Here is a 24,952-nt window from a genome sequence, read left to right on the forward strand (position 1 = left end):
GAACCATCTCGCTCAAAACAACATCCTCTAGACAAACGGTTTACTCAAATTTTGAAAAAATTATACTACAAAGACTTGGCTCATTACTCATGTGATCTAACATAATAAAAATCTAATCTAGAAGCTTTAAATATGAAAGGTACACTGGTACTCTAACAAACCAATATAAATTTATATAAATAACCGAATTAAATATTTTAGAAACATGTCCTCGGCATTTGCAAACCACAGAAAACACTACAGGGAGACATGAAAATATTCATTAACAAATTCATAAGACGTTTTGTATGAAAATGTATAAATATTTAACTGGTAAAGTCTTATTTATTTTCACATCTAATTATACATCTCATAAAATTTTTTATATTTGATAAGTTTTGCTCATCTCCTTTAATATTTAAATTGTCATTGCATTAGTAATCAAATTATGGAATTTATTTGGATTTGATGCAATTGGACTTTTTTAATTAACAGTAGATTAATATTCAAGTATATGTTTTGCATCTCTTTACAGTACACCTAAGAAAAAAAAATTGTTACATTTGCAAAAACACATTTTAAACTTAATTTACCATTATGTTTAAAATATAGAACTTATTACAAATGTAAAAGCAGCTTGAGCATCCTAAACATTTCCCACATATAAACACTGTAGTATAGCAATGTTCTTATAAAAAGTCCTCCTATGTAAGACTTTGCATAAAATGAGAACCAAAAATCCCCTGGAGTAATGCAGAATATTTTGTGTGATTGTCAATGATAATATGGAGCTCCAGCTCTCCTCACTTTAAAGGAGTACAGTACTTGCCTTAAGTACATCATAAACAAAATTTTAAGTCAATTACTTGATCAAAAAACAAAAACGACAGATGCATAGTTCAGCATCGATATTATCGATTGAAAAAATTTTGATGGCAGGATTGACCAATGCACTCCATATAGTGTACTTATATTATGTACGTCTTTAAGAAATAAAAATCCAAAGCAGATTAACATCAGCCATAAGCTTCAAGGAGTTTTTTCTACAAGGCCTGACAGCCTTGCCTTGCATGTCTAGATGGCAACAATATATACCCAAGCACTTCCAACCTGTTTTCATTCAAGCTTGACCACATTGCACTTATGCAATGCCACTTACTGTACTTCAAAAATGAAATGAATCCCATCTACATGGCATGGAATGTTCTTAGCAGCATGTTAATGAGTTCTTGATACACAAATTTTTACTATATACATAAACCCAAGAAATTGTATGGGTTAAGTATAAATCTTTAATATTTAAAAAGTCAGGAATGTAGTAATTACGAATAGTCTAACTGCAGGAATCGATTTTTATATGCCCAAGGTGGCAAACCACCAGCGAACAACAAATTGGCTAATAAATGTCAATTTTTTTAGTTAAACTAAATTTGCATACACTAGTTTTGATATGCTGATGTTGTATTTAATACATTTGAAAAAATTAAGTTCATCACAGAGTAACTACACAAAGTATCAGTCCTCAAGACTAATTAGAAAAAATATCAATCTCTTTCAGATTTTTATCCCTCAGTATTTGATAGTCTAGTCTGTTAGAATCAATGAAAAATATCACTACTTGGGGAAACCTTCCTGATTTTTATAACGCATACTGTATAATTATGTATACAGTAGTGACATTATCTTTCTTCCTAACTCATGTTCTAGGTAGTTTCTTACTCTGCAAATATTTGTATCGAGGTATGGCGTTTTTACTTCTAGGGCTTGTTACATAGAGAAATATTGATTGTATGTTGAAAAATCTTAAGTACTGTATACAACTTGCATGAAGACAAGCTTGCATAAGCCGGCACCCTATTTTTCACCAGGGAATTTACCCTCTAAAATGAAACAGAAAAGCACATCACAACCTTAGTCAAGTACAGTTAAGAGCAGAAGGCAGTAACAAGGAAGGATACAAGGGATCATGCCTAAGGCCACAATCAATTGTTTATGAACTAATTGTGTGGCAAGTGTGGTGATTCAATAAATTTGGCCTGGATACCTAGACCTACATGATAAGTGTGCAAATGTACGTAGCTAATAAATCGAAGTTACAAAGAGTCATACAATATTATACATGCTTTTGTTATTTTGTCATGATCAAGAAATTACATTAACTCTTACCAGCCAAATGTTTTGTGGGATGCCATCTTTCTCTTCGAATTGCTGCTATCCATTCCTCTCTCCGCTGCTTTTCGGCTGGTATCCAATAAAAAGATAAACCAGATAACCTATTACAGTTGACACCGGTTAATTCAACGTATCCGTCGTTCACGAAACGCTTTATTTACGATTATTGAATTTATACTTCAGTATTTATTTGCGCATCACCTTCAATTACGAGTTTTAATATTCGTGATAACCACGCATGTGAGAGCAGCCCAACAAAGCCTGTGGCACCATTCCCTCTAGGGTTTTTATTTTTGTCCAGTCTCGGATGTTTCATAGTATCGACCATCCCTTAGGATACGACCCACAACAGTTGACTAACACGTGTACCTATTACTGCTGGGTAAGTTAGAGAAATAGATATAATGGAGACTTGCTCTATTTTAAGAAATTACTGAAGTGCGATCAGAAAATTTAAAGCTTCAGCTTTCGACTGTCTGCAAAATGAAATGACTAAATTAGCCCAAAAATGCATGGGTTTAAATGAACATCTGATCACATTAGACAATGAAAACTTAAAAAACAACAGACTTTAGGATGGCAAGAAAAAAAAAGCACATTGAACTAGTGCATACGAGCAAGTTATTGAATGGGAGAGTTCAGCCAAGATGGGCAAATATTGATGCAAAAACGTTGATGCAAATATTGATGCAAAATATTACATCATGCAAGATGATGCAAAAACTATTTGCACATTAACTAGGCATGATGCTGGTGAAATTTTTTTATTACCAGGACATAATCAACTGGCAATGTGACTATGGGTTATTCCTTGAAGTCTATAAAAATATTATGACTTATTTTGTGGCACTAATTTCCTGTAATATTAATGTGTAGAGGAAGTTCCAGATATCCAGAGTCAATCAGTAACTAGAAACGTTTTGTATTGAAAGTGTTCAATCTTATTTTGGCAGACTGATGAATTCTAACTACAAGTGCAGCAGATGGGCAAACAGCTCGACGAGTTAGTTCTCGGCACGTGGCATTGGGTGCACGAGTCTACGGGACAGATTCAGGTCAAAGGGATGCATGGGGGGGGGGGGGGGGCAGACTTGGGTCGGAGGGGCACACAGGGGGAAAGGGGGGGGGGGAAGACCTGGGTTGGAGATGAGCACGTAGGGCGGACATGGGTCGGAGGAGAGCACTAGTGTCGGTGGGGCGGACTAGGGTCGGTGGGGCGGAATGGGGATCGGCGGGGCACAATGGGGCAGACTAGGCTCGGAGAGGTGCTCGGGGGCAAACTAGGCTCAGATCGGCGCATGGGGGGCAGACTAGGGTTGGAGGGGCACAAGGGGGCGGACGAGGGCAAGGGTGTCAGCAACATGCAGGTGGACTAAGTGGGTGGTGGACAGACAAGGTGGACAACAGGGTAAAGGTAGCCGATTAGTGGGTAGGTAGACAATGGTAATGGGAAAGTAGTCGATTGGTTGACTGCTCACATGAACAATGATTTATATTAGAGGGCCTCCTTGACCCTACGGTGTGTGGGTTTGCTAGGGAAAATTTTGCTTTTAACCGAGATGTCATTTAAGGATTTACCTCGTTTCCAAGCTAACATGGGTATTTCTTGTGGAAATGATATTGTGGAAATTGCTTGCAGGTAAAAGTGGCTTTAATGTTTTTTTCAGTCTTTTCAGTGCATTTAATTTGCTAACCACTCTTACAGTACAAGAAAGGCGTACATGTTCACTTAGTCTATTCCCCCCCTCACTATCTTATGTACTTATTTTCCCTCCCTTTTCTCATCCAAGAATACTAGACAGTTCCCTTCACCTGTAATCATAGCCTAGTCCTCTTAATTTGGTCATAAGTCTTTGTAAGCAACCTATATTATTGTTCAAGCCTTGTGTGTGGCTTGAGGTGTGGATTCAATGCTGAAATAATCTAGTACTGGCATCACAGACTGAAATAGGCTGTCTGGAATGTGTACTGTACTTGTTTTATATGCAGATGTCAGGTGTAATGTCCACTTGAAGTATTAAAATCTACTCTATTCTCTCTCTATCCTTATGATAATTCTCTCTGGTTTCTGATTTAGTTTTCACATTATTACTTTTCATTTCTGGATTTCTAGAGTCTTAGCAGTCATTTATCTGAACATTGATCCTAATGTTTGTCGGTCTTCCTGTAATTGCCTGCAATTTTTCATTTGCAATAACTTTACATCTGCAAACATTGACACGTTCACCCAACTGAGTTCATTCACATAAATCAGGGATATCAATTGTTCAAGTACTGATCCTTGAGGGACATCACTTGTCACATCACTCCCACTCTTTTTTCGAACTTTTAGCCTTCTTTTTGTACATCACATACCTCATTCCAGTGTTTTTCCCCTACTTGACCTAGCTAGTCTCTCTTGTACTCAAGCCCATGATAAGTAAATACATAATTTTGTTTAGTCATGTGGTTGAAAGGTGGTGGTGTTTGGTGTTCATGGTGGGAGAGGGAGGGGTAGGTGATTGGTGGGAGGTTTGATAAGTGGTGGTGTTTGGGGGGGGGGGGTTGCGAGTGGGGGGGGTGTTGTGTTGTGCGAGTGAAGGGAGTGGTAGGTGACGAGTGAGTGGGGGGAGGGGAATGGTGGTGGTGACGTGTGAGTGGGGGAGGGGAATGGTGGTGGTGACGTGTGAGTGGGGGAGGGGAATGGTGGTGGTGACGTGTGAGTGGGGGAGGGGAATGGTGGTGGTGACGTGTGAGTGGGGAAGGGGAATGGTGGTGGTGACGTGTGAGTGGGGGAGGGGAATGGTGGTGGTGACGTGTGAGTGGGGGAGGGGAATGGTGGTGGTGACGTGTGAGTGGGGGAGGGGAATGGTGGTGGTGACGTGTGAGTGGGGGAGGGGAATGGTGGTGGTGACGTGTGAGTGGGGGAGGGGAATGGTGGTGGTGACGTGTGAGTGGGGGAGGGGAATGGTGGTGGTGACGTGTGAGTGGGGGAGGGGAATGGTGGTGGTGACGTGTGAGTGGGGGAGGGGAATGGTGGTGGTGACGTGTGAGTGGGGGAGGGGAATGGTGGTGGTGACGTGTGAGTGGGGGAGGGGAATGGTGGTGGTGACGTGTGAGTGGGGGAGGGGAATGGTGGTGGTGACGTGTGAGTGGGGGAGGGGAATGGTGGTGGTGACGTGTGAGTGGGGGAGGGGAATGGTGGTGGTGACGTGTGAGTGGGGGAGGGGAATGGTGGTGGTGACGTGTGAGTGGGGGAGGGGAATGGTGGTGGTGACGTGTGAGTGGGGGAGGGGAATGGTGGTGGTGACGTGTGAGTGGGGGAGGGGAATGGTGGTGGTGACATGTGAGTGGGGGAGGGGAATGGTGGTGGTGTGTGAGTGGGGGAGGGGAATGGTGGTGGTGTGAGTGGGGAGGAGTGGTGTTTTGTATTCACCTAGTTGTGCTTGCGGGGTTTGAGCTCTGCTCTTTCGGCCCGCCTCTCAACTGTTTCTACTATTTCCTCCCCCCCCCCCAGGAAGCAGTCTGTGACCGCTGACTAACTCAGGTACCTATTTACTGCTAGGTAACAGGGGCATAGGTTGAAAGAAACTGCCCATCACTTCTCGCTGGCGCCCGGGATCGAACCAGGGACCACAGGTTCACGTGTCCCGCATGCTATCCGCTCAGCCGGCTGGCTCCCTGTGTGAGTGGGGGGTGGTGGTGTTTTGAGAGTGGGATGGTGGTGTTGTTTTGAGAGGGGGGGGGGGTGTTTTGTGAGTGGGGGTGTGGATATTTGGTTGTTGGATGGAGTATGGTTGAGGGAGGGGGGGGGGGGTTTGGTGGTGTTTGGGTGGTTGTGGTGATGGCTGGTGTGTAGATATTGGCAGCCAATTCATAGTTTCCAGTACTTCTCAATATATGTAAATACTATACAAGTAATTTACAGTAAGCCCAAGAAGCTATCGCCATGAATTAACAGGTGTCTACTGTTAATATCTACTGTACATCTACCGAGACATCCCACAAGACATGCTTTTTAGGCACGCAAATCCTATTATTTTAATAGGATTTGCATGGAAGGATAACAAATCTCTGAATGGAGGTCACAACATACACTTTAGAATCTGCCACACATTTTTAGGTGGCATTTAATAACATTATAAACCCGATGACTTATCACATTTAGTATGACTTTCACAGCATAAGTATACAGTAGTTATTTTTATTTAGGATATGTTCGATACAGTCGCAATCACAATCTGAAGATCGGCAGGGGCTGATCGAAAGTATATGGGTATCAGCAAAGCGTGATGTTACATGCACACACTACTAAAGTACAGTACTGTATTTCAAAACTGAAGCAAATCTGCTGAGGTGTTTTCAGGTTATCAAATGTAAATGACACAGTAGAAAGTCCTAACTGGAAATACCCACTGTATTTAATGTAACTAAAAATACAAATTCAAAATCAGCATATATCCAACCTTCAAGTGTTCTACCTTACAGAATTTTATCTTACCTGTCAAGCCAAGCAGGCCGACGATCTCTATCACGATCACGTCCTCCACCTCCTCCACCACCGCCACCGCCGCCACCACCACCACCTCCGCCGCCGCCACCACCCCCACCACCAAATCCAGAATATCCCCCTCTTCTTGGTAGCCCTCTTGCATGTTCAACTGTGACTCTGCAACAAATTTAAAGACCCCGTAAGATTTAATTGGACGTAATGAAAATACAATGCATTTAAAAGGTAAGGAAAACTTATGATTATAATGGACTCCATCGTTTGAACATACTGTACTATCTACAGCAAAAGCATTTAGTAAGAATCCAAAGTTTGCTATGTTTTTGCTAGCTTGTATATTAAATGTGATTTTGTTTTTATCACTGGAAGCAGAGAGAGTCCACTTTCATGCACATTAATACAAAATAATGTGGAAAAAAGAAAGTAATATCTTATTTAGATATTTAAGTTAATCAGCACCAAATTCTGGTACAGCAAATAAACTTTTGCTCAACCAGAAGTTTTCAATTATTTATTTTCAACTAATCACAGAAATCTTAGAACTGGCATCAAATCTTATAATGCAACAGACTCCTCTTAATACACTGCATAGAGTGGAAATCTATTGAGTAAAGCATAACTTAACATTTGTTAAATGTCAAATGAAAGAGCTTTTATTAGATTATTATAGTAATCCTGTTTCCTAACAATCTGAGTTATTTAGAAATTGAGCAATCTATATTCTGAGAAAAAGATCTAGGAATACACATGAAGTCTTACTCCTGAGGGACAAATAGACTTAATGCCAACAGCATATTCTATACCAGCAATATTTTGACTTAATTATAAACTTAAAAGAGTTGACCTGAATAGAACAAAAATTGTGACCTATTTTATTATTTTTTCAGATATGACAAATAATGGTAACATTTTGTTTATCCAAATTTATAATATGCTTTCATCTGACCTTTGAACCATAGAAACTTAACAGGGAAAACAAAGTTAGCACTACCTTTCACCGAGAAGCTCACGGCCATTCATTTCATACACAGCATCATCAGCATCCCGCTCATCCTCAAACTCCTGGAAATTAAAAATGGATCAACAAAATGAATGCCTAAAGTTAGCTAATGAAGATTTGATCACAAGATGAAAATTCCCATAATTAGACATTGAACAAATTACACATGAAGATTATGAAATACAAAATATAAAGTTTTAATTGACTTCAGGTTAAGCAATAAAGAGACATTGAACCACTGAATTATCAAAGTTGTGTTGAGCTTGGGTTATTATGGCATGCTTGTGCAGGTTCCTGTACAATATATGTATATATATATTATTAGCACTGTATTGGACATCAATTCACCTTGCCATACCAATTCAAAATAAATGAAGCTAAACCGACTTTACTGAATTCCATGACACTGGTCAATTGCCACTACTGGCAAAATCAAAATTATCTAGAGCCACTACTAGCAAAATCAAAATTATCTAGAGCATGGAATGATATACTTGTTGAATATATAAAGTTAGTTAGTTTAGTTCATTTATTATGCACCCCATACCCAGGTTAGCAAAAACAGTCAGTCTCCAGTTTTCAAGAAGCTAATAGGGAACGATTAAGGTAGACCTGATGCGAGTTGATTGGCTAATGTTGCACATGCAATATGAAAAGTTACGTTGTATTTAACCCTTGGAGATTTATATAATGTATCATACTCTAGATCTTTAATTAGCATATGTTTAAAAGTATTTTAATGTACATCCATAGGACTATAATTCAATTTCAGGAAATGCATGATTTTATTGACAAATACTGCAATACAGCATATTTAAATAGATTTTGGAATCAAAATGTCCAAAAAGTTAAAAAAATAGACAACCATTGTTTGGCAAGTTGACAAGTTTGCATATGTTTCTGCATTAGTTTTTTTTAACACTTGGCTAAGTTACAGAACGGCAAAGGTCTCGAGCTCCACACACTCGTGAAGCCCAGTATTTCAATCATCCATCATCTCAGAAATACTGATTAATGAAATAATACACATTCAAGCAGTTTATGCTCAAATTAAGGTATGTAAATTCATCTGGATGCTGAACTGATAATTCTTACGTCTAAGTTTGGTTTCACAGACCTAGTACAGTATATTAAATCAAAAACTTTCACAAAATAAATGACAAAACCATTAGTCTCTGGTTTTATCATTTCTAGTGCTTTGAAATGTTAACTTTTAAAATAATTTTTTTTTTTATTTTTTTTTTTTTTACAATTTGCCAGCTCCAATAATTTCAAAACTGTGTCAACATTCTAAAGTTAGATGCAGAGAAGAGGAAAAGTTGAAATGCTAAACAGAGATGCATACAAAAGTAAGATTCTCTTGGTAACAGATCCTCAACCTCAAGTGACATGTAGCTAAAAGCATGGTTTACAACAAAAACATACATACCACAAATCCGTAACCATTTTTTATCAAACAATCACGAAGTCTGCCATAACGCTTGAAAAACCTCTCCAAATCTCTCTCCTTACAATTGTAATGTAATCCTCCAACATACACCCTTGCCATACTTTTATCTTCACTCTGGAAATAGAAAAAAAAAATGTTTAAGTTATGGAGAATCATGCAAGTTTATAACTAAAACAGTTCACATAAACGAATAAAGAAAATACTTACCAACTTGTATCAAAACTAATTACAGTAGTTACTATTCTTAACTAGGCCATACAACCTCTAACTCCAACTATTGACCTGCATGTTTTGATAAACATTGTTAAAATGCAATTTTGCCCTAACAAGTGGTAAACTCCATATTAAATCAATTGTTTGAAACTATTAGGATATATAATGTGTTGTTTCTACAGCCTATTCAAATCCTAAATTTTTGCATGTACGCCAATGAAACTGCAGACTAACCAATCTGGAACTATTTTTTTTAGCAATGGCAAGGATAACCAATACTGTATAGGATAAAAGTGGAGTTAACCCAATACTCTATCCCGATTTCAAAAATCCTAGTTACAAAATATTTGTTGCAATTATAACTATTAGACTGCACATTGAGGCCTTTTATTCAACAACTGTGGGGCCCAGTCATCATACACTTTTTTATGCAGCATGACCAAAACTTGATACAGTATTACAGATGAGACATCTTCCATGCCTGGCTTTCACAGCTACATCCCACTTTGCTGTAATTACTGTACACCTGTGTTATTGTGGATACCTTCCTAACCCATCAAAAATTGCCTCCGCAGGAAACTGATCACATTTTAACGAACTGTATGACTAACCATCCTTTAGGATGGGAAATTTTTGTACCTAAGATAGTCATCATTGCATTTATGTTCATAAGGATAGTACAAGGGATGGTGTTTGAAGTTCAAAGTGCTGACGAAGATAAGAAAAGAAACAAGGTTGAGTAAACTTCATTGGATATGATGCTTTCCTTCAGAGAAAGCACATACCCATATAAGGACCCCATATAAGCTTTACCTGTTCACTGATGAAGCCAATTGTGGTCCCAACATAAAAACAAGCCGGTAAAATAATAAGCAGCCTCAGTAGTAGTCCAGGCACACCCAGTAAAAATAAAAACATACAACTCTGACATTTAAAAGAAATGCTTGAACTCTGTAAATAAAACCATCAGCGTGAATGCCTCTTAAAAAGCACCAAATTTGTATACTGCATTTCTACATCATTTTTACTCAAGATATATTAAGTTTAGTATATTATACCATATAGAGTACAAGATACATTACACACATATAAATATATGTGCAAACAAGCCTGAATGGTCCCCAGGCATATATGCATATCATAGCATATATTACACACAGAGATCACACTAACGTGATGCATCAAATGAACAAATCATAGCAAATCTATATGCTATGAACAAATGTATGATTTGTTCATAGCATATATATTTCATGTAGTTATATAAATACATGAAAATGTGTTGATTTACAAGTATGGCATTATTTTACTATTTCTTCTTACATTATTCAAGATGTGTTAACCTTATTAATCTAATAGGATTAATAATAGATATGAACAGATTAGGAATTAAAACATGCAGTATACTCATTAAGTTACAGAAACATGTAGATCATGAGCAAAACGACAAACAAAAATTTAGTTATCTTACTTTGGGTATGGAAGCATAAATAAATATATATACTGGTGAAGGTTGGCAAGTTAAGTTTCACTTCAACCTCACCAACTAGAGGAACACCCTCCCACCACTACAAAGAATTTGAACTGGCACAGAGTTTGGAAGGCAGCAGCAAGATGGGAGAGGGCATTATATTTGCATCACAGCAGTTCTGTGAGAACTAATGACTGCTAATTTTTTACAGCACGGCCACTCAGTCCAGAGACCTTCGACGGTCACAGGCCCACCCTGATGACGCTTATCTCCAGTTAACCACATCTATGCTCTCACTAGCCACGGTCTGCACACGTACACAATGAACCCACTCACAGACGCAGTTTACTATGATAGGGTTCCACAAAATGTGCTTCGCTAATACAGTACTACAATACTAAATAGTTTAGAGACGGATTTCTCTAAATTGCTAGTATAACTATAATTAATATTACAGCTTTGTTAATCTTTCTTCATATGAAAGATTTCTAATTTGGGGAATTAACTTAGTCATCCTACGCTGGACACGTTCAAGTGAATTTATATCCATTCTATAATATGGCGACCAAAACTGAACTGCATAATCTAAATGGGGCCTAACTAGAGCAAGATATAGCTTGAGAACCACACCAGGTGTCTTGTTACTAACGCTGCGATTAATAAATCCAAGTGTCCGATTTGCCTTATTACGAACATTTATGCATTGATCCTTTTGTTTTAAATTCTTACTAATCATAACTCCCAGATCCCTTTCGCAATCCGACTTCGCAATCACAACACCATCTAGCTCGTATCTTGTAACTCTATCATCATTACCTAACCTCAGAACTTTACATTTATCAGCATTAAACTGCATCTGCCAATCCTTTGACCATTTCAAAACCCTATCTAGATCAACTTGAAGTGATAGTGAGTCCTCCTCCGAATTAATTTCCCTACCGATTTTCGTATCATCGGCAAATTTGCAAATGTTGCTACTCAAACCTGAATCTAAATCATTTATATATATTATAAACAACAGAGGTCCCAGGACAGAGCCTTGAGGCACTCCACTTACAACATTTTCCCACTCTGACTTGATTCCATTTATACTAACTCTCTGTTTCCTTTGGTATAGCCATGCCCTAATCCAGCTTAATATAGCACCCCCAATACCATGAGACTCTATTTTTTTTAATCAGTCTTTCATGTGGCACTGTATCAAAAGCTTTGCTAAAGTCAAGGTATACAACATCGCAATCCTTACCACTATCAACTGCCTCAACAATGCTAGAATAAAAAGATAACAAATTTGTTAAACATGAACGGCCATTTATAAAACCATGTTGCGACTCAATTATTAATTTATGTTTTTCAAGATGAAGACGAATTTTATTTGCTATTATAGATTCGAGTAACTTTCCCACAATAGACGTTAGGCTAATTGGTCGATAGTTAGACGCAAGTGATCTATCTCCTTTCTTAAAAACTGGTATCACATTAGCAACTTTCCAAAACTCTGGCACTCTGCCTGACTCTATTGATTTATTAAATATGGTTGACAGTGGGTCACAAAGCTCCTCTTTGCATTCTTTAAGCACCCTAGCAAACACTTCATCCGGCCCTGGGGATTTGTTTGGTTTGAGTTTTACTATTTGTTTAAGAACATCCTCCCTGGTAACTGCTAAACTCGTCAACCTGTCCTCGTCCCCACCCACATAGACTTGTTCGGCTGAAGGCATATTGTTAAGTTCCTCTTTAGTAAATACAGATACAAAATATTTATTAAAAATACTACTCATCTCTTCATCACTATCTGTTATTTGACCTGTCTCAGTTTTTAATGGACCTATCCTTTCCCTAGTCTTAGTACGATATAACTGAAAAAACCCTTTAGGATTTGTCTTTGCTTGCCCTGCTATGCGAACTTCATAGTTTCTTTTTGCTTTCCTTATCTCTTTTTTAACATTTCTGTTAAAAATTACTGTTAATGACAATCAAATGTCACCTTAAGTGGTTGTACTAAAATTGCCATCCTCAACCCCCCCCCTCACATCTATTTCTATAATTTTGATAACTCCACAAAGGCATGTTTACACGTCATAACATCGGTATAAGCGATATACAGAATATATATACTGTACTGTAAATAAGCATATTTGAATCTTAGCGATATATTTTTTATAAAGCTTAGCGATATATTTTACTCGTATACCAGTACAACAAATGTTTTCTTGTTCATGACTCGCTCTTCATTTTGAGTACTGTACTATAAGGATTAATGGCAAATATAAACAAAATTAAAGAATGCAAGGAACAAAAATCAAAATAGTAAACTTTCCAAACAATTTTTGTAATTAAAATACATAATTCCTTGGGGAGTATGATGATATTCTGTCTAAGGAACACTTATGGCCTGATAATAAGTAACTTAGATTATACTGTATTATCTATTAGAAACTACAGTACTGTACTTATGTTTCCTGTCCCAATAGAAAAAAAAATTTAATTTATGAAATACTATTGCAGATGGAAAGAGTGTATGTTCCCTTTCTTACTATAATACAATTGGTGCACAGAGTGAAATTCCAGCAATTCCAGTGATTCGAATGAAATGTGAGCAGAAGAGGTCAACCAAGTTACAATTGCATACCCATGCAATAATTGTTCAGCACGAGTCCTCAAACAACCATCATATTTCCCTTGCATCACAACTGTTCAGTAATTATCAGATATGTCATCTTTGTTAAATCTTCATATTTGACTTACTTTGAATTCCTTTCTGGTAAACCAACAGATTCAAGGTGGGGTAAAGGTCTGCCAGGGTGAAGGTGCCCCTCTCATCAAGATAAGTACCCCTAATTCACCTGTCATCTGTTGAGAGGTCTGGCACTGACAATCTGACGAGGAAGCATCCAAATCAGAGAAATCATTGGATGTTAAAGGGCAAACTGAAGAGACACCAGAAAGAATATTTTAGTAAAAATACCGTCAAGAGATTTCTAATTGACAAAATACAAATATGGTTTTGACAATTTATTAGATACAGGGAACAAATTTAATTTTTTAAATACTGTAACTAGATTCATTTTATCACATAGCTGTTTAGGAGGTATCCACAGTTCGTCACATCTTTGGACAAGTGAAGGGTATTGGGTAAACGTGATTCAACGAGTACACAGTGCTATAATGTATACACGAGTACCGTATAGAGCTAATGAGTTTAGACTGTTGCTGCTCACTTCCTGGAAGGCTCTTTACCTAGATTATGAACAACAATGGTTCTTGCCAAACCCTTAAAGGATCCCACTTTCCATTTGGCTTTTTATTTTCAGTACTAGCCATTTATAAGGGACAGTATAGAGTTTTTGTTGACAGTCTAGGAAGAATCAATGTGTCCAATTTTAAAATATTGTTCACCTCATCACATATCAAAATTGTCAGCCCCCTACCCCATTACAAAATGTATTCTCATTAAGTACACTTTTTTTTCCAGATTTCTTTTTTATAGAATTTTGTAAAGGAAGTACAGTATATGACACTGATCTAATTTAAGGCTTCCCCACTTTCTTGATACTTTTTTATAACTTACAGAAGCCTGAATTTCTTAAAAGATTTGTTATTGGATACAGAGAATCCTTGAAGCCTCTTTAGTAACGGTGCCACGGGGATTCCCATACCCAGATAGCACGGTGCCACGGGGATTACCGTACCCAGATAGCATGGTGCCACTGGGATTCCCGTACCCAGATAGCACGGTGCCACAGGGACCCCATACCCAGATAGTACTGTACCCCATACCTAAATAGCACAGGGGCCCATATACCCAAATAGTGCTGTGCTCAGGGGGGGACTTTATTAGTATTAGTCCCAGGGGGGAACTCGTACCCAAACGGTGCAGTACCTGGAGGCACTGGAGACCCCATACCCAAACAGTGCAGTGCCTGGAGGCCCGCATAAACAAATGGCATGGTGCCAAGGGGCCCCCCATACCCGAACGGCACAATGCCTGGGGGACCCGCACTCAAATAGCACACCGTCAGTAGCCTCGTACCCAAATAGTAGTGCCCCAACCCCCCCATACCTGGGAGGTCCCATACCCAAGTAGCACAGTTCCCCAAGGGCCCCATAACCAACATGAATGGTAACCAAGGGCACAGTACCTAAATAGCTGTACCACAGAAAGCATTATCATACTCAAACAGCATTATCACTGGGGCCATACCCAAATAGCACAGCCCCAGAGGGGGGCCAAACAAATAGTTCATTCCCAGAGGGGTCAAACACAAGTAGCAAAGTCCCAGAGAAGGGATACCCCCAAACAGTAAAACCCTAGATGGGGGGGAGGGCAGGCAGAAAGACCTGTACCCAAACAGTGCAGGGCCCTTGGGGGACCTCATACATAAATAAGGCAGGGACTGTAGGGAACTTTATTCAAATAGCACAGGGGCCCTGGGGAGAACCTGTACCTAAACATTACAGTACCTGGGAGGCTGGGTCGGGGACTTGCACCCAAACAGCGGTATCCCCCCGGTCTGTACCCAAATAGCACGCACTTAAGCCCTAGTGTGAAGCATCAACCAATATTCTCACCGTACCGTGCGAGGAAGAACTGATAGTCAGGTTTTGTCAGCGTGACCGAGGTAAGAGGAGGGGGACAGGTGACGGGGTGAGCGAGGCAGTGTGAGGGAGGAGGAGGGAGGCGCAAGCAAGCAACATGACGTAACGATCCTGGCAGCGTCTTCCACAATACCTTCCACTGCTGCTCTCTCCTCTCCTGCCTACCTTGCCAACATCACATAAACACTTCTAGCTACCTTACCCGATAACTTCAGCGATAAAGGTACGCGCAGAAGCCGGAATTTTTCGCCCAGGACACAAGATTACGCACGTTATGCAAGCCAAGAGTCTTTATCAGTCCAACATGGCGTACCTGGACTCTGGGCCCAAACACTCCCGCCTCCAGACAACAACATCGCCACACTTACTAGTCACAAGCACAATTAAACAAACCACAATGGTATAACGAAGCTACAACAAACACAGCAAACGGTCACTTACGTATCATTTACAGAGAAATTGTGCAGGTTGTGAGCGCGTCGGTCGGGCGGTGCGGGCGCGGCCGTCCACGTGCTAACCTCTGGCGGCGGGTTCCCTAACTAACACTACTCACCCTAAACCCTTGCCCACTCCTACTTTAGTGTTTCCCCCTTAAACTGTCGATCTATTTGCATGTTTCATTTTTGAATTATAATTGTATTCTAACTGTCTGTAGGAAATAATCGGTTTTATTGTTAAATAGGTGGAATAGGTTGACGTCAAAGTATTCATTATGAGTTATTGGAACGCATTTACGCGTAATCATTGCCGATCGAAAACTCGTACACTCTTTTAAAATAAATTTGGCAAACATATTTTGACGGATTAATATATATTAAATCAAAATCCTAATATTAAACACTTCACTTCTTTCCGATCTTATACGTTCTCATTTTCTATTTATATTGATAAAGGTTCCCAAATAATCCTGCTTTCATTAATTATAAATTGCAAGTTGTCATGAGTTCATGTTTTCCCGGAATCTCCGTATTAGCTAAATGAATTCTGGGGTTCAGTCCCTGAGCCCATCACGGGAGACATCTCCCGTCATGCAGGGTGCAGTCGCACCTCCACAGATCTCCAGTATCATCTATTGATACTGGTATATCTCAAAAGGGCCACCACTTATGGGTTATTCATGCCCGTGCCACCTTTTGGGTGGTTTAATCTTCATCAATTAATCAATCTTGAACACATTCACGGTAGACATCTCCCGTCACCACTTACGGTGATCTCCACAGATCACCACTTACGGTGCCCGTGCCACCTTTTTGGGTAGCTTAATCTTCATCAATCTTGGACACATTCGAGAAGTCTATTCGTACCTATTCGTAGGCTGCAGTCGCACCTCCACAGTATCAGCTAATGATACTGGAAATTGGTCCAAAGGGCCATCACTTACGGTCTATTCATGCCCGTGCCACCTTTTCGGTGGCTTAATCTTCATCATCATCAACCTGAGCCCATTATGTACCTCTGTAACCCCTTCCACTACCACCCACAGGGTATGGGGTGCATAATAAATAAACTAAGCAAACTTAACTGCACATCACCACAAATGATTAAATTACTTAGCTTGAAGTACATTAAGAGCCAGTTTCTAAGCCACGTGATTGTAGCTTTCCGTCACCATCAACAGGATGGGTGTATACATGTGAGTAAGTAATTATCAAAAGAAGGCACTAAGCCTGGGAGACTGTGTAACATCAGTGTCACTGGACACTTATCACTGATGCTAAATATCACGGAGGAAAAGCATTCCAGAGCTCACCTGAGACGAGGCTAACCATAGCCCGTGCTACTTGCACATGATAAGCAAATTTTCAAATTATGAAACTACCTCTCCACATATGTAGGCTGCTTAACTTTGAGACTGCACTTGTGCTCGTTCTTCGAACACACTGTTGAACCCATTGTTAATTGCAGCTAACCATACCAACATCCCCAACGCAATTAGCAATAGCAGTTTCCACAACTACCATAACAGCATTCCCTAACTAGCCATTAGCAGCATCCACAACTAGACACAGCAGGATCCCCAACTAGTCATAATTGAATCCCCAAACTAGCTATAACAGGGAATTACAATAACATAACATAACAGGGTATTAGATTAAGAACAGCGTAACATAATAGAAGTAGGATCCATTGATTGTTTCAAGCGTAGGTTAGACATATATATGAATGAACAATCTGGGCAAAGATATTTCAAAAGTTCAAACGGTGTTGGGTAATTTCGGACATCTGTGTCACCATATGGGACTGGTGGTTAATGAAGGCAAAACTAAGTTTGAATGTAGAAGTCGGAGATCTATTATATTGAAAATAAACGGTAAAAATATAGGGAGTTAATATATATAAATATTTAGGCACTATATGTTGGATATACCCATGAGAGTTTGGAAGCTGAGATGAACAGACTGTTGGGTCAATGTCGGAAGAGATAACAACTTCTGAAGTCCTTGGTATGCTGTGGAAAGGGAGTGAGTGCTACGAATGATATAGTACTTGAGTACTGTAAGATCTCTTATGCCGCACCTGTCATTTCTTGTTTTGGTAAAGGTAGAAAGTTGAAGGTACAAAAAGAAGCCATGAGAACAGAGAAGCCATTAGGATGCCCAAGAAATGCTATGATTGAATCTGAAGAGTATTGAGGATAGAATTTCAGAGATAAATGTAGCCTCTGCCATTAGATTAAAGAGAGGTGGGGGAGCTAATAATTAATCCTCTCATTTCAAAAGGTGGCAAGTAATGCACAATGTATGTTAAAGTATAAGAAAAGATCATCTATGAGTACCTTATGATCTAATGTTATAAAGTATGATGTTCTTCCAGAATGTATTTCTTAACCTAAGAGACAATTCACACCACCATGGAAAGATTGTAACGTAGATGTAGTAATTATTCCCTTGCAAAAGAAAAGTATGTATGAGATAGTTGAGTTGAGGGCAACATATGAATGTATAATTAGAAATTTGCCTTCAGCCGAACAAGTCTATGTGGGTGGGGACGAGGACAGGTTGACGAGTTTAGCAGTTACCAGGGAGGATGTTCTTAAACAAATAGTAAAACTCAAACCAAACAAATCCCCAGGGCCGGATGAAGTGTTTGCCAGGGTGCTTAAAGAATGCAAAGAGGAGCTTTGTGACCCACTGTCAACCATATTTAATAAATCAATAGAGTCAGGCAGAGTGCCAGAGTTTTGGAAAGTTGCTAATGTGATACCAGTTTTTAAGAAAGGAGATAGATCACTTGCGTCTAACTATCGACCAATTAGCCTAACGTCTATTGTGGGAAAGTTACTCGAATCTATAATAGCAAATAAAATTCGTCTTCATCTTGAAAAACATAAATTAATAATTGAGTCGCAACATGGTTTTATAAATGGCCGTTCATGTTTAACAAATTTGTTATCTTTTTATTCTAGCATTGTTGAGGCAGTTGATAGTGGTAAGGATTGCGATGTTGTATACCTTGACTTTAGCAAAGCTTTTGATACAGTGCCACATGAAAGACTGATTAAAAAGATAGAGTCTCATGGTATTGGGGGTGCTATATTAAGCTGGATTAGGGCATGGCTATACCAAAGGAAACAGAGAGTTAGTATAAATGGAATCAAGTCAGAGTGGGAAAATGTTGTAAGTGGAGTGCCTCAAGGCTCTGTCCTGGGACCTCTGTTGTTTATAATATATATAAATGATTTAGATTCAGGTTTGAGTAGCAACATTTGCAAATTTGCCGATGATACGAAAATCGGTAGGGAAATTAATTCGGAGGAGGACTCACTATCACTTCAAGTTGATCTAGATAGGGTTTTGAAATGGTCAAAGGATTGGCAGATGCAGTTTAATGCTGATAAATGTAAAGTTCTGAGGTTAGGTAATGATGATAGAGTTACAAGATACGAGCTAGATGGTGTTGTGATTGCGAAGTCGGATTGCGAAAGGGATCTGGGAGTTATGATTAGTAAGAATTTAAAACAAAAGGATCAATGCATAAATGTTCGTAATAAGGCAAATCGGACACTTGGATTTATTAATCGCAGCGTTAGTAACAAGACACCTGGTGTGGTTCTCAAGCTATATCTTGCTCTAGTTAGGCCCCATTTAGATTATGCAGTTCAGTTTTGGTCGCCATATTATAGAATGGATATAAATTCACTTGAACGTGTCCAGCGTAGGATGACTAAGTTAATTCCCCAAATTAGAAATCTTTCATATGAAGAAAGATTAACAAAGCTTAAGTTGCATTCACTGGAAAGGCGAAGAGTTAGGGGTGACATGATAGAGGTTACAAGTGGATGAATGGACATAACCGGGGGGATATTAATAGGGTATTAAAAGTATCAACACAGGACAGAACACGAAACAATGGGTATAAATTGGATAAGTTTAGATTTAGGAAAGACTTGGGTAAATACTGGTTCAGTAACAGGGTTGTTGATTTGTGGAACCAATTGCCGCGTAACATTGTGGAGGTGGGGTCCCTCGATTGTTTCAAGCACGGGTTGGACAAGTATATGAGTGGGATTGGGTGGTTATAGAATAGGAGCTGCCTCGTATGGGCCAATAGGCCTTCTGCAGTTACCTTTGTTCTTATGTTCTTATGTTCTTAAAATTACCTACAGAAAACACTACATGAACAAATCCAAAAGGGCCGTGACGAGGATTCGAACCTAAGTCCGAGAGCATCCCAGACGCTGTCTTAATCGACTGAGCTACATGGTCAAAAGAATTCTACCAAAAGTTCTACTGAGCTTACTTGTATATACTTGCCTCAAGCAATGAGACAAGAATCATTGCTTAGCTTTGAGAATTACCTTCTATGTCCTGATGTGAGTCTATCTCCTGAGCGTCGCTTGATGACCTGCGGCCCACACTACCTCTTGTCCTCTAGCCCTTCAGCACTCTGCCTCCTAACTATCATACAGGGGTATATATACACTGTTGTGGGAAAGTCTGGTGTGGTTCTGTTCCCAGCTGATTCAGCCTACACGGGAAAAAATGCTTTGCACACCTAAATAGTTCGTCAGCCCATCAAGGCGTCAGCTCCCCATGGTGTGCAAAAAACACTCAAGACGTACCATTACGTTGTTTGTCAATACTATCAGGATTTTTCATGAACAGGAACAAGCTGACTAGAGTGTAGTCAGAAAATATTTCAATTAACTCTTGCTGAATCTGAGGTCACAGGCTGACCTTACCAGGACGTTCCCATGGTGAGTCATGGGTGTATTTTCTCTAAAATGGTGAAAATGGCAATACGGTGTTGATGTCAGTGAAAAAGATAATGAGTGTAAATTATGTAGTATGCAGCACGCCCACACCTTAGATCATTATGTATTAGAGTCAACTTATTGATAAATATAGAAATAAGGAAATAAGTAGTGTACCACATCAAATTGTTTGGATGTATGATAATGGTATGATAGAAAAAATACCTCGGAGATATATGTACAAGCATTTTGCTCCACGAGTATAACACTTATATGTTGTGTTTACTATATAAGAACATAAGAACAAAGGTAACTGCAGAAGGCCTATTGGCTCATACGAGGCAGCTCCTATTTATAACCACCCAATCTCACTCATATACATGTCCAACCCATGTTTGAAACAATGGAGGGACCCCACCTCCACCACGTTACGCGGTAATTGGTTCCACAAATCAACAACCCTGTTACCGAACCAGTATTTACCCAAGTCTTTCCTAAATCTAAACTTATCCAATTTATACCCATTGTTTCGTGTTCTGTCTTGTGTTGATACTTTTAATACCCTATTAATATCCCCTTTGTTAAGTCTATTCATCCACTTGTAAACCTCTATCATGTGATCCCTAACTATTCGCCTTTCCAGTGAATGCAATTTAAGCTTTGTTAATCTTTCTTCATATGACAGGTTTCTAATTAGGAACAGCCTCGTATGGGCCAATAGGCCTTCTGCAGTTACCTTTGTTCTTATGCTCTTAATTTGGGGAATTAACTTTGTCATCCTACGCGGGACACGTTCAAGTGAATTTATACTCATTTATATATAGTACGGCGACCAAAACTGAACTGCATAATCTAAATGGTGCCTAACCAGAGCAAGATATAGCTGAAGAACAATACCAGGTGTCTTGTTACTAACGCTTCGATTAATAAAACCCAGTGTCCTATTTGCTTTATTACGAACATTCATGCATTGATCTCTTGGTTTTACATAAGAACAAAGGTAACTGCAGAAGGCCTATTGGCCCATACGAGGCAGCTCCTATTTATAACCACCCAATCCCACTCATATACATGTCAACCCACGCTTGAAACAACAATCGAGGGACCCCACCTCCACCACGTTATGCAGTAATTGGTTCCACAAATCAACAACCCTGTTATCGAACCAGTCTTTACCAAAGTCTTTCCTAAATCTAAACTTATCCAATTTATACCCATTGTTTCGTGTTCTGTCTTATGTTGATACTTTTAATACCTTCTTAATATCCCCTTTGTTATGTCCATTCAGTGGTGTAGATAATGATAAAAAACAATATTTTGAATTGCATTTTTATTTGTTTGGCTCTATACATAATCAATTTATTTTTAAATACATTTACAATACATAATACAGTACTGTACTCTGCTAATCTTCAGTACTATACTACCATATACTACATATGTATATATAAACTGAAGTAATTTGTTTTCTCCAGAAATCTATGGCAATGCAGTTATATATACAATGTACAATATTTTCTGCACATAAAAAGATGACTAAGTCATAACTTTGTTAGAGCCATTGCCATACACATCATTAATTACCTCATTAATAAAACCTCTAAACCCACTTGAATAATATAATTACCTTCAGTTTTGTAATTATTTATCTATGTATTAACACTCAATAGATGTATTCAAATAAAATTGCACTACCTGTTGATGTTACAAGGATGACTGCTCAGGTTTACTTACATAAAAACCAAGTAAAAAAATATGGTTCTTTCCCTGAAGAGGTTTAACAGAGTTTTAACTGTATAGAGTAAAATGCACCCCATACATCACTCAGGAGAGATATGATTAAGTTTCTTTGGCAAGTAAATATTGATTTTATTGAGCCTCTTTTTTTTTTATCTACCATACTAGGCAAACAGTATTATGAGGCTAAATCAGCATACCATATGTCACCACTGCCACATTAGCCACAACAGTCACTGTACTCTGCTACACGTACATAATAGATCTGGATGCCTTTGTGACAAGAAAACACAAGTATTTGTAACAGTTCTGAAATATTAAAGAGATCACACTAAGGAATGTTAAGAAAAATATACCTTGTCCATGGATAACAAAGTAAGATGCTGGTAAACCATTGCCATTTTGGCTCATGACACAAGTTTAAAACCTTAAAATAATAAGCATTGTTTTTCTAACAAAATATAAATAAGCCACATTCATAATGAGCTCAATGCTGCAGACTTGTGCAAATGATACCGCAAGGAACTTTGCCACAGTCCACAAAACATAAGGTTCTTGTGCTGCAAGACTTGCAGGCCAGATTATGGCCAGCACTGTTTAGCTTCCATAAAACAGCTGTGTTGTAAGCAATGTTCGCTGCTGTTAAATATTGCCAATATTCATTATTATACAGATCAATAAAAACTAAAATTTAGTTATATACCAGTAAAATATAAATATAAATATAAATATAAATATAAATATAAATATATATATATATATATATATATATATATATATATATATATATATATATATATATATATACTGTATATAAAAGAATGAATGATGTACACATTTCTCAAAATTTATAACCGAGTTGCTTACTATGTCCAGAAAGAAGAATTCCGAAAAATGCCCAAATGATGCAAAATATTTGATTATACAATAGAGTATGTAGCTTTTTATATACTACATTAAATATATATTTAACATTTATGTAATTAAATAATAAATAAAACATGTATACTTATTATCAGCATTTCAATAACTGCCATATACTTGAGGCTTAAGTTGTACAAAAAGCTTTCATTGAGGCTACTGGAACAAGCATGTCATGCTCGTTGCTGCATAAATGCTGATTGCAGAGATCTTTTATTTTATCTTAATTCATCTCTACTTACTGAACCTTACTGCTTGATATTCCATGAGTTTTTCTGAATATTCCAGAAAATGCCATGGCCACATGCTCACTAGCACAGGTAAAGGATAACAATAATGCGGATGATCTTTGTGACCGGTCTTGAAGTGAATACGAGTGCCTCTTTATCACAGCCGTTTAAGTCAGTATTTTTGTGGATTTCTTTAAATAAAGAACAACCACAATAGAGTCAGCAATGGTTGGTTTAACCCATCCAAAACTCAATATTTACATGATCACTTTAACAATATGCACATAACAAATCTGACAAATTACCTTGTATATTTGTCATATAAATAAGCTGTTTTCTTATAAAAAAAAAAATGTTATAATACAGTATAAGGTCTTGATATAAGACTTGTTACTGTACGTTACTTTGGCATTGTTTCATTCATTTTGATATGCTATGGAAAACTGCAGTACAACTGATGCACAAATGGCAAAAGGAAGAACAAACCTTGTGAAGACCTGAGCCTTAATTAAATAATTATGACTAAAAGTAGCTTGTTTTGTGATGCTTCTCACACCACGTTCATTATAATATAAAAAGTATATTCACAATGATGCTCTGCCAAGTGTCCTGTAAGTTATCAACCAGTGTGAAGTTCCTCGGAACCAGTGATAATTAACATTTTCAAGCACAGCTAACACTATACACAAAAAAATTAGTCACAATTCCTCTATCACATTACTAGATAATCTCTCCTTCCTAAGTCGCTTAGCATTGCAGAACACTACCAGAATTAGGATTAGGAAGTCCACAACAATATTTTTAAATCACATTCCAATGTAAATGTACTCACACCAGTACCAAAATATTCAAGTAAAAAGATATTGGTTAGAACACCTTTTGAATTCAATGCTGAGGTGCTCTGTGGAGAGAAACTAGTAATAGGTTTTGCAGTCCTGAAATCAGGAAATCTTCAGGAAGGTGCCTTCATGAGGTAAGGTCTCTGAAAGTCAGTGTTGCTTGAAGATTCTTTGTAATACATCCTCAGTGTATATTTACATTTGTGTAAAATCTTCATAAATGAGTTTACTCCTCAGACTCTTCATCGTCTTCAGGAAACTCCAGAATGGCTCGACCTGGGATTAGGCCTCGGCCAATCTTTGCTAAGGCCTCATTGGCTTGGTCAGCTGAGAATATGGTGTGTGGTGGAGGCTCAATCTGTTAACAAGAAAAGTTTAGTTTAGTTCCTTTATTATTATGCACTACATACCCATTCTGTGTGTGTGCAGTAGCAGAAAAGGTTACAGAAGCACATACAATTGGGCTCAGGAACTGATCCCCCAAATTCATTTATCTAAGCAAGTTACAGTCTTCATTGACTAGTTACACTGTTCAATTATACAGTATATTGACAATGGGTTCAAGAACAACCAGAAGTACAGTCTCTAAGCTAAGCAACTTACATTTGTGCTGAGTTAGTTTTATAATTTAATTTGCTTAGCATGCATACTGTACCAC

At 38.4% G+C, this 24,952-nt stretch overlaps 2 protein-coding genes across 9 annotated transcripts in view; both read right to left on the reverse strand.

The window, feature by feature from the left end:
* Positions 1 to 16,111, reverse strand: part of LOC123755409 (serine/arginine-rich splicing factor 5) — a 36,504-nt gene extending 20,393 nt beyond the window's left edge. Inside the window, exons 1-6 of one of the 7 annotated variants that reach the window (XM_045738033.2) lie at positions 15,815 to 15,954; positions 13,523 to 13,653; positions 9,070 to 9,204; positions 7,632 to 7,702; positions 6,632 to 6,799; positions 2,146 to 2,220 (exon numbers count right to left, since the gene is read on the reverse strand). In XM_045738033.2, coding sequence (XP_045593989.1) covers positions 2,146 to 2,220; positions 6,632 to 6,799; positions 7,632 to 7,702; positions 9,070 to 9,189 — 434 coding nt within the window. In that variant the 5' untranslated portion in view covers positions 9,190 to 9,204; positions 13,523 to 13,653; positions 15,815 to 15,954. Of the gene's footprint in view, positions 1 to 2,145; positions 2,221 to 6,631; positions 6,800 to 7,631; positions 7,703 to 9,069; positions 9,205 to 13,522; positions 13,705 to 15,351; positions 15,512 to 15,575; positions 15,708 to 15,814 lie in introns of those variants that run through there. The other 6 variants (XM_045738032.2, XM_045738031.2, XM_069327781.1 and 3 more) reach the window with 6 other exon arrangements.
* A 5,771-nt stretch (positions 16,112 to 21,882) lies between these two features.
* Drat (Death resistor Adh domain containing target) overlaps positions 21,883 to 24,952 on the reverse strand; it is a 46,598-nt gene continuing 43,528 nt past the window's right edge. For both annotated transcript variants that reach the window (XM_045738030.2, XM_045738029.2), the window contains exon 9: positions 21,883 to 24,652. In XM_045738030.2, the coding sequence (XP_045593986.1) occupies positions 24,521 to 24,652 (132 nt within the window). In that variant the 3' untranslated portion in view covers positions 21,883 to 24,520. The remainder of the gene's footprint in view (positions 24,653 to 24,952) is intronic.

This window comes from Procambarus clarkii, chromosome 20 (genome assembly GCF_040958095.1).
Source record: "Procambarus clarkii isolate CNS0578487 chromosome 20, FALCON_Pclarkii_2.0, whole genome shotgun sequence".
In the NCBI taxonomy this organism is placed as follows: Eukaryota; Metazoa; Arthropoda; class Malacostraca; order Decapoda; family Cambaridae; genus Procambarus; species Procambarus clarkii.